This window comes from Epargyreus clarus, unplaced genomic scaffold, assembly GCF_041222505.1.
Source record: "Epargyreus clarus isolate Ecla_fem2 unplaced genomic scaffold, WU_Ecla_fem_2.2 ptg000025l, whole genome shotgun sequence".
NCBI classification, from domain to species: Eukaryota; Metazoa; Arthropoda; class Insecta; order Lepidoptera; family Hesperiidae; genus Epargyreus; species Epargyreus clarus.
In genome coordinates this window covers 3,051,372-3,065,291 of record NW_027332232.1, presented here as the reverse complement: position 1 = coordinate 3,065,291, position 13,920 = coordinate 3,051,372, and the positions used below count along the sequence as shown (strand labels likewise).

Below are 13,920 nucleotides of genomic sequence, written 5' to 3'. Positions count from 1 at the left end.
GCAGTGTTAAGCGCTGCTGTATTCTGGTTTAGCATCACATCAACAACCCATTACTGTTCCACTGCTGGGCATAGGTCTCCTCTCATAATGAGAAGGATTAGGCCATAGTCTACCGCGCGGGCCAAGTGCGTATTGGTAGACTACACAATGTCTTTGACATTTTATTCATTCACACAAATTGCATTTATTATTAAAATTCTTAGAAGAAATAAAATAAAAACACGGTCTGATATTTAAATTTTATTCTAAAAAATATTAAGGAAAACTATAATACAAAAATAAAAATAGTCATTTTAATTTCAAATGATTACAAGAATACTAAGGCAAAACATAATAATAAATAATGACACTTTAATTTCGAATGATAAAATACGTACGAAATATAAAATAAAACAATAGTGAAATTTTAATTTGGATTAATAAAATACTTACGAAATAGAAAATACAATAATAATGATAGCCATTTAAATTGGGAAAAGAACATTCGAAATACAAAATAAAAAATAATGACATTTGAATTTAGAATTAAAAATACTTACGAAATAGAAAATAAAATGATAATGACAGTCATGCCGTTCTAATTTTGAATAATAAAATACTTGCGAAATGGAAAATAAAATTGCAGTAATAATGTCATGGCATGTAAATTCGAAATAGAAAATAGAAAAAATAAGTACATTTGAATTTGGAACTAAAAAAAACTTAGAAAATAAAACTACAACGAATGTCATGACATATTAATAATAAATGTTATTTATTAAACGATACAATAAATTTATTAATACATTTTATGCTATCGTCATGGTCGTCTGGTCTAGTACCACGCTTTTATTAGTTTGACCTGTATGTATGTATGTTTGTATGTATGTATGTATGTATGTATGTATGTATGTATGTATGTATAAGTTCAGGCAAAGTTACTAGATTGATTTTTAGTTTTCACAATTATACTATTTACTGTTCCTTAATTGATTCCTAGATTGAAAATTATTTTCTTTTCTACTTTTTAGTTGATTTTATCATAAAAGCGTGTTTTTTTGAACTATATTTATTTACACTTTTGGGGGCTTCAAATCAACTTTCCGCCCCGGGCCTCCGACCTTAGTCCGCCATTGCCAGGACGTTTGCAAGATTTTCCTTCTTGCAACGTTAGGGTCCGTTCACACAGACAGAATTGGCCGGAGCGGAGCCGCCAACTATTTCACATAGACCGGCTGGCAAGGATCAGAAGGCGGATGCGCTCGCAATAGGAGCCGATCGGCTTCGCTAGGGGGAATGAGCACGCAGTCAAAGCCGGTCGGCTCCTCTTATTATTTCACATGAAGCGCGTTCAAGCATTCTTAATGACAAAAGAAAAATAAACCTTAATACAATTACTCAAAAATCTGTTTCCAACGTGATAATAATCTGCTCTCCTCTCCGAGCCCGTCTGTGTGAACGGACTCTTACGGCTTTAAAATCATTTCGGGGGTTTGTTACTCCCCACCCCTTTTTTGGTTAGAAAACCCAAAGTCCTCACTACCGCAAATTTTGACAAAATTGTTTTTTTCTTCGGCGGGATTTGAACTGCTTTGAAGCGATTTCTAATGCCAGGGGGAGGATGACGGATTGGCGGAAAAGTTTGAGCCCCAAACCCCCTTTTGGTTATAGTTTGATAACTAGTTGGTTAAGGTGTTCATTGGTTAAGATTGAATACCAACCAACCAAAGGGCAATATGTAGTCTGCGGCGTGGTGAGTCCCTGAGATAACTTTTTCACACTATTATTATATTGACAGTACAAAGTCATAGATGCCTATCTATGAAAATATAATGTATGTCAGCAAACACACTGATATGTTTGAAAAAAATAGTAACCACCATAACTTTAATACTAGAAATAGAAATAAACTAGAAATACCTAAGCATAGATTATCTCAGGTGGCTAAATCTTTCATGGTTTGTATTCGCTACTACAATAAAATACCCGACCACATTTTGAAACTCATAGATAAAGTGTTTGTCGTTAAACAAACGTTATGTAAACAAGCGTACTATGAACTATGTGATTATTTGACTGACAAAACGGTGTGGTCTGAAGTAGCTCCAGCTCCACATGTACCATTAGGTTAAGTTTACCATTGTAAATAACATTTTTAAAACATGTGTTATGGAGTTTCTTTCACCGCTTCTTCTCCATAACGAAACACCTTGTGAAGTAGCGGTAGATGTATTGACATTCAAAAAGCGCTCTGTAAAAAACCTATTTCGAATAAAAAGAAATGATTTCATTTGATTAGATTTGATTGGAACCTCTTCCCCGTCCACCTACAGCTATAAATACTGCTCAAGTCTACATCGTGTAGTATTCACTTCCGAAATTTTCTTGTTGCATCTTCTCATCCACCCATTTCTTCAGATAGGGTATGTTAGCGTAGACCCCTGGGATGAGGGGGTTCCCACATGCGATGCCATACGCCACCATGCCGTAAACCATGTACCGCAGCTCACCTGGTTTAGTCTGGTGGAAATAGTATTTTTTAGATGTAGCAATTAGCATGCAGGTCATCTGGACAGTGGCGTCTCCCCATGGACGCATGTAATTAACTGTAGATTTTTTTTATAATATAGGAGTAGCAGACGAGCATGCAGTCCACCTAATGGTAAGTGGCTACTGCCGCCCATGGATATCTGTAATCAACCCCGGATAGGATTAGGTACGATCCGAGGCGTTCCAGCTTAGACCCCTGAGGACTAAGCTGGAACGCCTCGGAAAAATATGTCTCCTTTACTACACCCTTCAAAACGGAACACAGCAGCGCCTAAAACTGCTATTATGAGGCAAAAATAGGTGTGGCGGGGGTGCCGCCGGAGTTGAACCACAAAGAGTTTTACCACCTTCCTAGATAAGATCAGATTCCTACCTGAGGTGCGCAGAGTCGCAGTGTTAAGCGTTGCTGTTCTGGTTTGAAGGATGTGGCAAGGGAGCTATATTTTTCCTAGGTATTCCAGTAAAATATAATTAAGTTGAAAGAGGACATCCTGAGAAAACCTGCATACCTGAGAAAACTTAATGAGAACAAGTTTTCAAAGGTATGTGATGTCTACCAATTTGCATTTGGTCAACGCGGTGGACTATGGTCTAGTCCTTCTCAATCCGAGAGGAGACCCGCGCCCAACGGGACAGTGATGGGTTGATGATCATGAGCTATTCAAAACAAGACAAATATGGACTCACCGATACTGGACACACCAGTGGGGATCCCCCATCCCCCCTGCAAGTGTCGACCCCGTCAGCCCCATTCGCACATGTGAAGGAATCATGGAGCTTAAAAAATTGACCCAACCGGCTGTTATCCCTCAGCATTTTCTGGCATCTGTCGCGGCTTACAATTTGAAGTGGCACCTGAAATAATTCACAATGATAAACAGCTGTTACTTTAATTTGAGTTCTTCTAACTTTAACAGTGTTAAGCGCCGCTGTGTTCTGGTTTGAAGGGTAGTAGGGATACTTTTTCGATACATTCCAGCTTAGTCCTCAGGGGTAGCGCTTCTGTGGCCGACCTCAGGTAGGAATTAGATCTTATCTGGGGTTAATTACATGTCCATGTAGCCACCTACCAGGTGGACTGCATGCTCTTTTGCTACTCCTATTTATAAACTCAATTTAAGGACTGAAGAACGCGAGGAAACCCAATTGTCTGAGATTTTAGAATCTAAATATATATAACTCAAAGGTGACTGACTGACATAGTGACATTAAATACATTAGGGTTTTTCTGGTGACCGTTTGGGTACGGTACCCTACAAAGTTACCTTCTTCAATATAACAGCATACTTTTTCTTCTGTTTAAACTCCGATCCCCACCCCATGCTGTAGCAATTGTAGGTATCTGGAGGTAGTTCCGTCCCAAGGCACGCAGTCCCCATGTGGGGGGCTCCATTTAACGTGAAGGGCTTCGCCAAGAATAGCAGGGCGATGTCATTGTAGAGTGATGCTGAAAAGACACAGACAAGATTTGAAGGTGGTAGAACCCTTGGTGGTTCGACTTCAGCGGCACCACCGACACACCTATTTCTACCTAATAACAGCAGTGTTAGGTGCTGTGTTCCGGTTTGAAGGGTGTGGTAAGGGTGACATACTTTTCCGAGGCGTTCCAGCTTAGTCCTCAGGGGTAGCGGCGCATCTGTGGCCGACCTCAGGTAGGAATTTCTAATCCTATCTGGAGTTGATTACAGATGTCCATGGCCGACAGTAACCACTTACCATCAGGTGGACTGCATGCTCGTCTGCTACTCGTATATTATAAAAAACAAATGTAATTTTTTTCAACTTTCCGCCCCGGGCCTCCGACTGAGGGTATACGTACTTCTATAAAACTCTTCGTGGGTTATATATTTCGCGACATCCCGTTCTTGGTGTGGGAACAACTCGAGTGTCGTCTGGGTGTCCCACTCACCAGCTCGGCATTTGAGCTAGAAAGAAATAGATGATACGGTTTTATATCTACAAAGATAAAGTACAATGAAAATCTAGTGGTAGGTAGAACTCTGGTTTGAAACCGGCGGCAACACCGCCACAGCTATTTCTGTTATAACAGCAGTGTAAAGCGCTGCTGTGTACTCGTTTTTGTGAGGCGTTCCAGCTTACTTCTCAGGGGTTGCGGAGTATCTGTGGCCGACCTGAGGTCGGAATATCTAATCTTATCTGGGATTGATTACAGATGTCCATAGGCGGCAGCCACTTATCATCAGGTGGACTGCGTTGTCCTCATTACTCCCATATCATAGAGTTTGTTTTTTAGAGAAAGAGAAGAGTTTGTTAGAGAAAGAGAAAGTTTTACCTGATCAGGTTCCAATTTCTTTTTGACTGTAAATTTATGTGCAACTGTCATTACTACCGAGGGGTGGATCAAAGTACCGCCACCCAGGTAGTCGCCCTGCGTCCATACATCGCCTGCTTCAGACTTCCTGTAACGCATGAATTTTCAAAAATGAAAACCTTAACGATTGTATTCTAGCGGAGTAAGGCGGAGGAGGGAACGGGCAGTCCGTCCTGACCTCCGGTCCTGGGGGCCACACAAACACTAGCTAACTCTTCGAACCACAGAGGGTTCTACCAACTTACTTGAGGATCGCCACCATGAAGGGAAAGTCACCGTAATCCGCGTAAGGACTCTTCCCTTCATCGTCTTTGCTCCTCAGCTTGAAGATGTTCACTCCTGGGTTACTCCAGCCACATTGGGGAACCGTTTTCTTGACAGGACTCGTATTTTTTGTTGGTCTTTGCGTGGTTACTGGGTCACTGGGTTGGTCATTATGCCGATCTGGGGCTAGGTTGGGTTCATCAGAAGGTGTGGTGGTGGCCACCTCGCTCGTAGTGGCCAGGTCCTGTCGTCTGCAGCACACCTCGAGGTAGTGGGAGCACTCGGTTGATCTGAAAAGGTGCACTTTTTAGGCTTCCGTACCCAAATGGTAAACCTTATTACTGAATCTCCACTGTCTGTCCGTCTGTCGGCCTGTCCGTCTGTCCGTCTGTCCGTCTGACCGTCTGTCCGTCTGTCCGTCTGTCCGTCTGTCCGTCTGACCGTCTGTCCGTCTGTCCGTCTGTCCGTCTGTCCGACTGTCCGTCTGTCCGCCTTTCCGTCTGTCTGCCTGTCCATCTGTCACAAGGCTTTTTCTCTAGTACCGTTATTACGGTACTAGAGAAAAAGACTCTGTAATTTTAAGTCTCAACCAATAGGTTGAGACTTAAAATTACAGAGTATGTATAACAGTGGTCGCTATAACAAGAAATACTAAAAATACAAAAGCTTGAAAATAAATGGTGGTCGCTATACTGGTACTCGATGCTTTTCTCTTTATCTATTAAATCGTAATAGACAGTTCATATTTTCACAGTTCATTTATTTCTATGGCAGCTATGATAGCTGTTCATGGATATCAGTAAGGCAGCTATGATATTCATGGACATTATCAATCCACACATCGCCCACAGATGCGCCGCTATCCTTGAAGACTAAGCTAGAATACCTCGGATAAGTACGTCTCTCACCCTTCAAACCAGAACACAGTAGCGCTACACTGCTGTTGTTAGGCAGAAATTGGTTTAGGCAGAGTTTGGTTCAATGCCGGCGGTACCGCTACACCTATTTCTGCCTCAGGTAGTGTTATGCGCTCTGGTTTGAAGGGTGTGGTAAGGGAGACATACTTTTCATGCGTTCCAGCTTAGTCCTCAGGGGTAGGGGCGCATCTGTGGCTGAACTCAGATAGGAATATCTAATCCTATTTGGGGTTACAGATGTCCATAGGCGGCAGTACCGCCCGGTTGCTGCATGCTCGTCTGCTACTCCTATATTAAAAAAAGGAATAGGTGGCGATGCTGCCTGAGTCGAACCACCACCATCTTTTTTTTAATATTTATATACTTTTTCTTTACTCGGCACCTGTTACATTTTTTTTTTTTATAATATAGGAGTAGCAGACGAGCATACAGTCCACCTGATGGTAAGTGGCCACTGCCGCCCATGGACATCTGTAATCAACATCCAGACCCAGAAACAGAAATCTAAATTCATCATTTAGATTAGCCGGGCATCGAACCCGGGACCCTCTGCGCGTCAGACCGGTATGGTGACCACTCCGCCATGCGGGTCGTCAGATCTATCTATAAGTAAAATACCTAATGTCCAGGATGGTAGCTCCATCATCAATAATAGTTTTGGTCTTCGTATCACATTGGTAGTACAAAACGCAGACGCCGGGGTGGTTGTCTCTTGTAGTGCATTCTACAATGCTTTCTGAAAATAATACATATTTTTTTACTGTTATATTATCCGTTTTAGGATTCCGTAACCAAAGGGTAGAAACGGAATCCTCTTACTAAGTAGAAAATAATTTTCAATCTTGGAATCAATAAAGGAACAGTAAATAGTATAATTGTGAAAAAAGCGTGGGGTAATTCATTTATCAGTTTTCGAAAAGCGCACCACACTTTTTCCACAATTATCCTATTTATTGTTCCTTAATTGATTCCTAGATTCAAAATAATTTTCTACTTTTTAGTTAATTTTATCATAAAAGCGTGTTTTTTAGTTTTTTAAACTATATTTTTTATTATACGTACCAACTTTCGTAGGAGTCAGGTCTAGTTTTTTGGTTTCACACGGAGGGAATTCTGAATTACCTGGAATTCGGAAAAAATATTAATTAAACGTTAGAGATAATAATATTAGAATTGAGTAGCTCGCGAGTGAGTGATGTTAAAGATATATATCTTCACCAAAGAGCTAATCACACATCAGCTCCGACGATTTTGAATTATATCTTTATATCCGCGTCACATGGTTGAGTTCATAGGTCCATACGATTCCGGATATAAGATCTTCTTCAACTCAACAGTGTTATACTCGCTCGCGAGTGAGTGATGAGTCAAATGAGCGACTGACTGAGAGAGTTTGATTTGAGTCAAATGCATTACGTATTAAGCACTAAATTAAAATCATTTTTCTTTGCTAAGAATATGAAAACAGGGATATACAAATAGTGTTGGCTGTGAAATTCATGTATAATTTCTTGCCAGTTTTGTATTAATTATAGGAATCAAAAATGTTGTCAAAACATTTTGATCTGATTCTCTGAAATACTGATATAAAATGTCGCTTATATCGTTACAGAGCTACTGAGCTAAAGTGAGTTACTGAGCTAAAAGAGTGATATATATCACTGAGTTTAAAAGATATATCTCTCTCTTTTCACTTTAATGATATATTTTGCGCACCTCTAAATAATATAGAAGTGGCAAAAGCATGCAGTCCATCTGATAGTAAGCTACTGCCGTATGGTCCCGGTTACCCAAACCCAACGACTTTTCAAACAGTCTTATATAAAAAAGGAAAAATTTGACACTATTAATGCATATTTTGCGATTTTTCCAGTCTTCCCATTCGTCGTAGAATATTTTTTGTATATAATAGAAGCAGCAGACGTGCATGCTCCAGCTGGTAAGTGGCTACTGCCGCTCATGGACATATGTAATCAACCCAGGATAAGATTGGTATCTAATCTATATCACCCTTACCACACTCTTCAAACCAGAACACATCAGCGTTTAACACTGTTGTTGTGAGGCAGAAATAGGTGTGGCGGTGGCGCCGCCTGAGTTGAACCACAAAGGGTTCTACCACCTTTAATATTATGTTAATAATAATTATTTTTCTCTAACAAAATCCTTTGTGGTCATTGATGGTGGTAGAATGAGTTTTAGCGAGTATTGATTTTGATGCTGATGTTGATATTAGCAGTGCTAGCCTGGTTGTTGAAACTCAGCCTTTCGATCGAGGAGTCATCATCATCATCAACAACCCATTACTGTCCCACTGCTGCGCATGGGTCTCCTCTGACAATGAGAAGGATTAGGCCATAGTCCACCGCGCTGGCCAAGTGTGTATTGGTAGACTTCACATACCTTTGAGATATTTTTTTTATAAATCTCTCAGGTATGCAGGTTTCCTCACGATGTATTCCTTCAACGTTTAGCAAGTGAGCAAGTGATAATTAATTCCTAATACGCACATAACTTTGAAAAATCAGAGGTGCCTGGGATTTGAACCTCGGACCCTTCGATCGAGAGGCCGAGTTTCTTAACCACTAGGCTATCACTGCTGCAAAGTTTTGTGCGTATTAAAAAATAATTATATGCTTTAACGGCCAAGGAAAACATCGTCAGGAAACCTGCATGCTTGATCTTAAAAAAACAATTCAAAGGAATGCGAAGTTTACCAATACGTACTCGTCCAGGGCGGCGCTAAATCCCTATATGACAAGAGGATGGTCAGGACTTCGGCAGTAACTGCCTCTCTAGCGAAGGTGGACGGTCTAGGGAATCAGCAACGGCGACCAAAGCTATCCCTCCCTTCCAGTACATAGTCTTCTTGTCCCAGCTGAGCCTCAGAATCGTCAACAAAACCCGGTAAAGCTGTGAAGGCCGCTGGGGCCAAGTAACTACACATCTCGAAAAAAAAGATGTCCAGCGCGGTGGCCTATAGTCTAATCCCTCTGAGAGGAGACCCGTGCCCAGCAGTGGGACAGTAATGAGTTGTTGATGATGGTGAACAATGCCAAAAACATCCTTGTGTGGCAGTCCACTAAAATTTATACAAACCGGTAGAATCATCTGTGTTATTTATGCACACTGCACTTAAGACGAAGAGGGCGGTCTCCTGGTCAATCGTAGCTGCATTAGCACCTAGAAGACCCACGGAAATAAGCAGCAGCACTACCCTGAAACATATAAATTTATAACAATGTGACTATTTGTACAGGTACTGGACTAATAAATTATATTTATTCGTACATTTATTCATTTTTTTTTTGAAATATATTTATTCGTACATTTATTCAATTTTTTTTTCTTTAAACAATGTGACAAATTCATTTTTTTTTGAAATATATTTATTCGTACATTTATTCAATTGGTTAGGTTAGGTTAGGTTAGGTTAGGTTTTTTTTTTTTTTTTTTAAATTGATTTCGAACGGGCTGATGGCGATCGACGTCATTTTTTGATGTTAAGAGCTTAGTTTCTAAAATCGATCGGTAGAGCCGTTTAAAAGTTTTTAAAAAAACAAACATTTCAAAAAAAATTTTTTTGTAGTTTTTTTGAGATTTCTCAAAATGTACCGGTTCGAATCGGATAATAATAAATTGTTTGTCCAGTACCCGTATTAATAATTATAAATTATTCGTACGGTAACCGTATTAATAATTATAAATTGTTCGTACAGTACCTGTATTAATAGACTCAGCCAATTTATAATATAGAAGCAGACGAGCATGCAGTCCACCTGGTAATTGACTACTGTCGTATGGGCAACCATAATCAAAACCCAGATACATAGATTAGTAAAGATACTTCGCCGCCTTGAAATTGAATGAAGCCACAAATGACTTATTAGTAAGTTCTTTTTTTGAATTGTTGACAAATAAAAACATTTTTAGAGAAAATTTACGAAAAAATAACTAATACTGCGTAATTTTCATAATAAATAAATAATTATTTCAAATATTTTAGGGACATTTTAACACGGAGACGTGGCAAAACTTTTTTACGCATCTATTTCAATTCTCAAAACTGGGTACATTTTCTTGTTAGGAGTGAGTAATCTTTACTAATCTATGCCCAAATAAGAGTACATTCCACCTGACGGCTGTAGCGCTGGTACCATTGAGGACTAAGCTGGTGTAGTGTGGAGAAAAGGCATCCTTATATAAGATAGGTTTAGAGTAATGTTAAGTTAGTTATAATAAAGACTTCATTAAAGTAACACGCCTCTTCAGTACCACACGAACCTACCTTAACATCACTACTTGGCGAAGGATGCCTTAGTTCCACACTACACTGGAACGCCTTCAAAGTATGCCTCCCTTACCACACCCTTAAAACCAGAACAATGCAGCGCTTAACACTGGTGTTATGAGGAAGAAATAAGTGTGGCGGTGGTGACGCCGGAGTCGAACCACAAAGGGTTCTACCACCTTCTAGTCTATCTATTACGGTTGCATAGAGCCCCGTGACAGACGGACAGCAGAGGCTTAGTGATAGTTCCGTTTTTACCCTATGACCCTTTGAACCTTGAAAATAATTATTCAAAACTGGTTTTTGCTCGCGGTTTCGCCCGCGTTTAAAAGAAAATAATATGACATACTAACATACATAAAACTGAAAATTCGTACCTTCATTGGAATGAAAGTGGCGCCATCTGGCGAAAATTGGTCGTACCAACTGTGAAACCTTCGTGGGCTCATGGACAACAACTTTGCTAAAAAGCATCACTTGATCAAATGCATAGTTTACGATTCAATCCCTACCAATATCGATTAAAATAATCGACTTTTTGGCCCTAAAGATCGATTCTCCGATTAATCGATCTTAAATCGCCATCCCTAGTTCCCGTGGGATTTCCGGGATAAAAACTATCCTATGTCTTTTCTCGGGTCTCAGACTATCTTTGTACAAAATCGGTTCAGTGGTTTAGGAGTGAAGAAGAGACAAACAGACAGGCAGAGTTACTTTCGGATTTATAATATTAGTCAGGATTATTTACTTACGATACTTGTATAACCATTATATTATCTTTCGGACAATTCTATTATAGCATAGTTTAATAATATAATTTCCTCATGCAAATAGTATTGAATTCTCATGATTCTTAAATGGCAACCATATTTCTTGATCATAATAAATGACTATTAAATATTATTTTTAAAATAAAACGGATAAACTCGTTTTATTTTTTTTTGTTTGACGATTCCCTACCCAAAGGGTAAAAACGGAACCCTATTTCTAAGACTTCGCTGTCTGTCCGTCTGTCACAGAGCTCTATCTTTGGAACCGTAATAGATAGACACTTGATTTTTTTACAGAGGATGCATAACGGTGGCCGCTATAAGAACAAATACTAAAAATAAAATAAAGTTGAATCTTAAAGGGGGTCTCCATACAAGAAACCCTTATTTTTCGGCACTTTTCGGTCTAACTGTTAAACCGTACTAGGAAGACAGTTAATATTTTTAAACTTCGTTTACTACTACAACTGCTATTATAATTAATACATATAAGAACAATAAAACATATTTTAATATGGTTATTTTATTAAAATAAGTAAAATATAATGAACTCCATGTGCGAGTTCGACTCAGACTTGGCGAATCTTTATATACAATATATTTCTTATGTGCGTGTGTATGTCACTGAACTCCTCCTGACCGACTGGACTGATTTTGATGAAATTTGTTGTGTGTGTTCAAGGGGACTTGACAATGGTTTAGATTCACAATGTAGTCCGTGGGAAAAGGTTTTTTTAATTTTTTTTTTAATTCGTAAGTAGTTATAGAATCGGAAATTATGCATTCGATCAAGTGATGATCTTTAGCAAAGTTGTTGTCCAAGAGCCCACGAGGGTTTGGGAGTTGGTAAGACAAATTTTCGACAGATGGCACCACTGTCATTCCAATGCAGGTGCCATTTTTCCGTTTTATGTATGTCATATTATTTCTTTAAAATTCGGGCGAAGCCGCGGGCACCACTAGTTGTATTATACAGAAACTAGGTTTAACCTGCGGCTTCGCTTCCTTATATGTTCCCTTAGGGACGGTACGTTTTTCGGGATAGGTATAGTCCGCGTAAAACTGCTAGTCCGCTCTGAATATAGAAATGAACAGTGTCGCCATAGCAAATTGTATGACTACACCTGCTCGCTACAACTTCAGGGCGGACTAGCAGATCGGTGCGAACTATATATACCATATGTCCTTTTCTGAACGACAACGTGTGTACAAAATTTTTGTGTGTGCGTGTATACCAAATAACTTATTCGCATTTATAATATTAGTAAGGATTCAAAATACATCGAATGCACTATTTGAAACACCTTATTATCTTATATATAAAATTATCATGTCACTGACTGGAGAGAACTGAGTTGACACGAGGGTATGAGTCCTTAGGGACACACGACTTTGAATTAAAACGAAAAATTTATTAAATATATTTATTAATTATATCATATTAAACCGATATCCAGTAATGTTAGTATTTAGTTGTTAGTTAGTAATGCACATTGTTAAAGTTTGCTGTACTTATCTATAATTAAGATCATGTATAACATATTTTAAGGTTTAGTATTAAATCATAGTCAAACATGTAATCTTGTTGATAAGTCTTAATAAATAAATAAATAAAAATGTAGTTGAGCGTAGCTCCTCAGGCGATGATTATTACTCGAGAGTTAAGAAGTTGTTAAATCGATCTTTGGGCAAAACAATGAATTTATTATTAACTAGCTGATCCGGCAAACGGTGTGTTGCCATATAAATAAAATAATGTTAAGGGTGAACAACCCTTATCACTCAGGGCTATGAAAAATAGATAGTACCCGAGTCTCAGACCTACTGAATATGCATATAAATCGGTAAAGCTGTTTCGGAGGAGTACGGTTACTACGAGTAACATTGTGACACGAGAATTTTATATATGAGATTAAGTTTATCGTTCTATTTAACACATTGTTGATTCAATTTCACTTTTTTAAATAACATGTTTAGTGAAGACAAAGGTTCGCCTATTATGTACAAAAAAAGGAAACTTATAATCATTGAACAAATTTTATTGTTTTCTAAAAAGTAGCCTCAGGCGAACATGTATAAGGCAATATTCAAAATAAGATTATATTAATAAGATTCTAGAGCTAATATTCCAAAGTCAAATCTTCAGTAGTTAAAACATAGTTTGAGTATTAAGAACATTTAATTGTAGTATTATTCGATATTTCCTTATGCTAGGTATTATATATAGAATGTTTACTTACCTCATTCTGGCGGTAAATGAACCAAAATGGCGGACCTCTCGTGACGGCCGACCGGCGACCACTGAGGAAGAAATGACCTCGTACAGGGGAGGTTGAGGTAAGACGGTATTGTTATATAACTCACGGCGATCCGGATTCTCTTCCTGGCCAGACCTAAGGAGTTGGAGGTATTTATGGCATCTAAAAGAAAGATATTATTGTGAAATAAATATAGTTTAAAAAACTATAAAATACCGCTTTTGAATAAAATCAATTTACATATAGTTTCTTTTCTTTAAATATCTAATCGATTATTTAATAACTAACGAAAACTGATAAATGGAGCACCCCACGCTTTTTCACACGAGTAGCGGGAGGTCGCCACATACTATTTACTGTTCCTTAATTGATTCGTAGATTAAAAATTATGTTCCACTTTTTAGTTGATTTTATTATAAAAGCGTGTTTTTTTAGTTTTCTTTTACTATATTTATTATTTTGTGACATTCGGACCCAGAAATGTATGGAATAGTTTCTTGTAATAATAATTGTTTTCTATTTCTCGGAAAAAGTACTTTTTCGGGATAAAATGTACCCT

General features: G+C 38.5%; 1 protein-coding gene across 1 annotated transcript; it reads right to left on the bottom strand.

The window, feature by feature from the left end:
• Positions 1 to 1,355: 1,355 nt before the first annotated feature.
• Positions 1,356 to 13,430, bottom strand: LOC140752851 (phenoloxidase-activating factor 2-like). Its single transcript, XM_073087208.1, has 10 exons — positions 13,344 to 13,430; positions 9,142 to 9,260; positions 7,105 to 7,164; positions 6,661 to 6,778; positions 5,107 to 5,415; positions 4,823 to 4,949; positions 4,349 to 4,454; positions 3,795 to 3,976; positions 3,217 to 3,384; positions 1,356 to 2,499 (listed from the first exon to the last, which is right to left on the bottom strand). Exons 1-10 carry the CDS (start codon positions 13,346 to 13,348, stop codon positions 2,332 to 2,334), a joined length of 1,362 nt encoding a protein of 453 aa, XP_072943309.1. The 5' UTR covers positions 13,349 to 13,430; the 3' UTR covers positions 1,356 to 2,331.
• Positions 13,431 to 13,920: the final 490 nt, after the last annotated feature.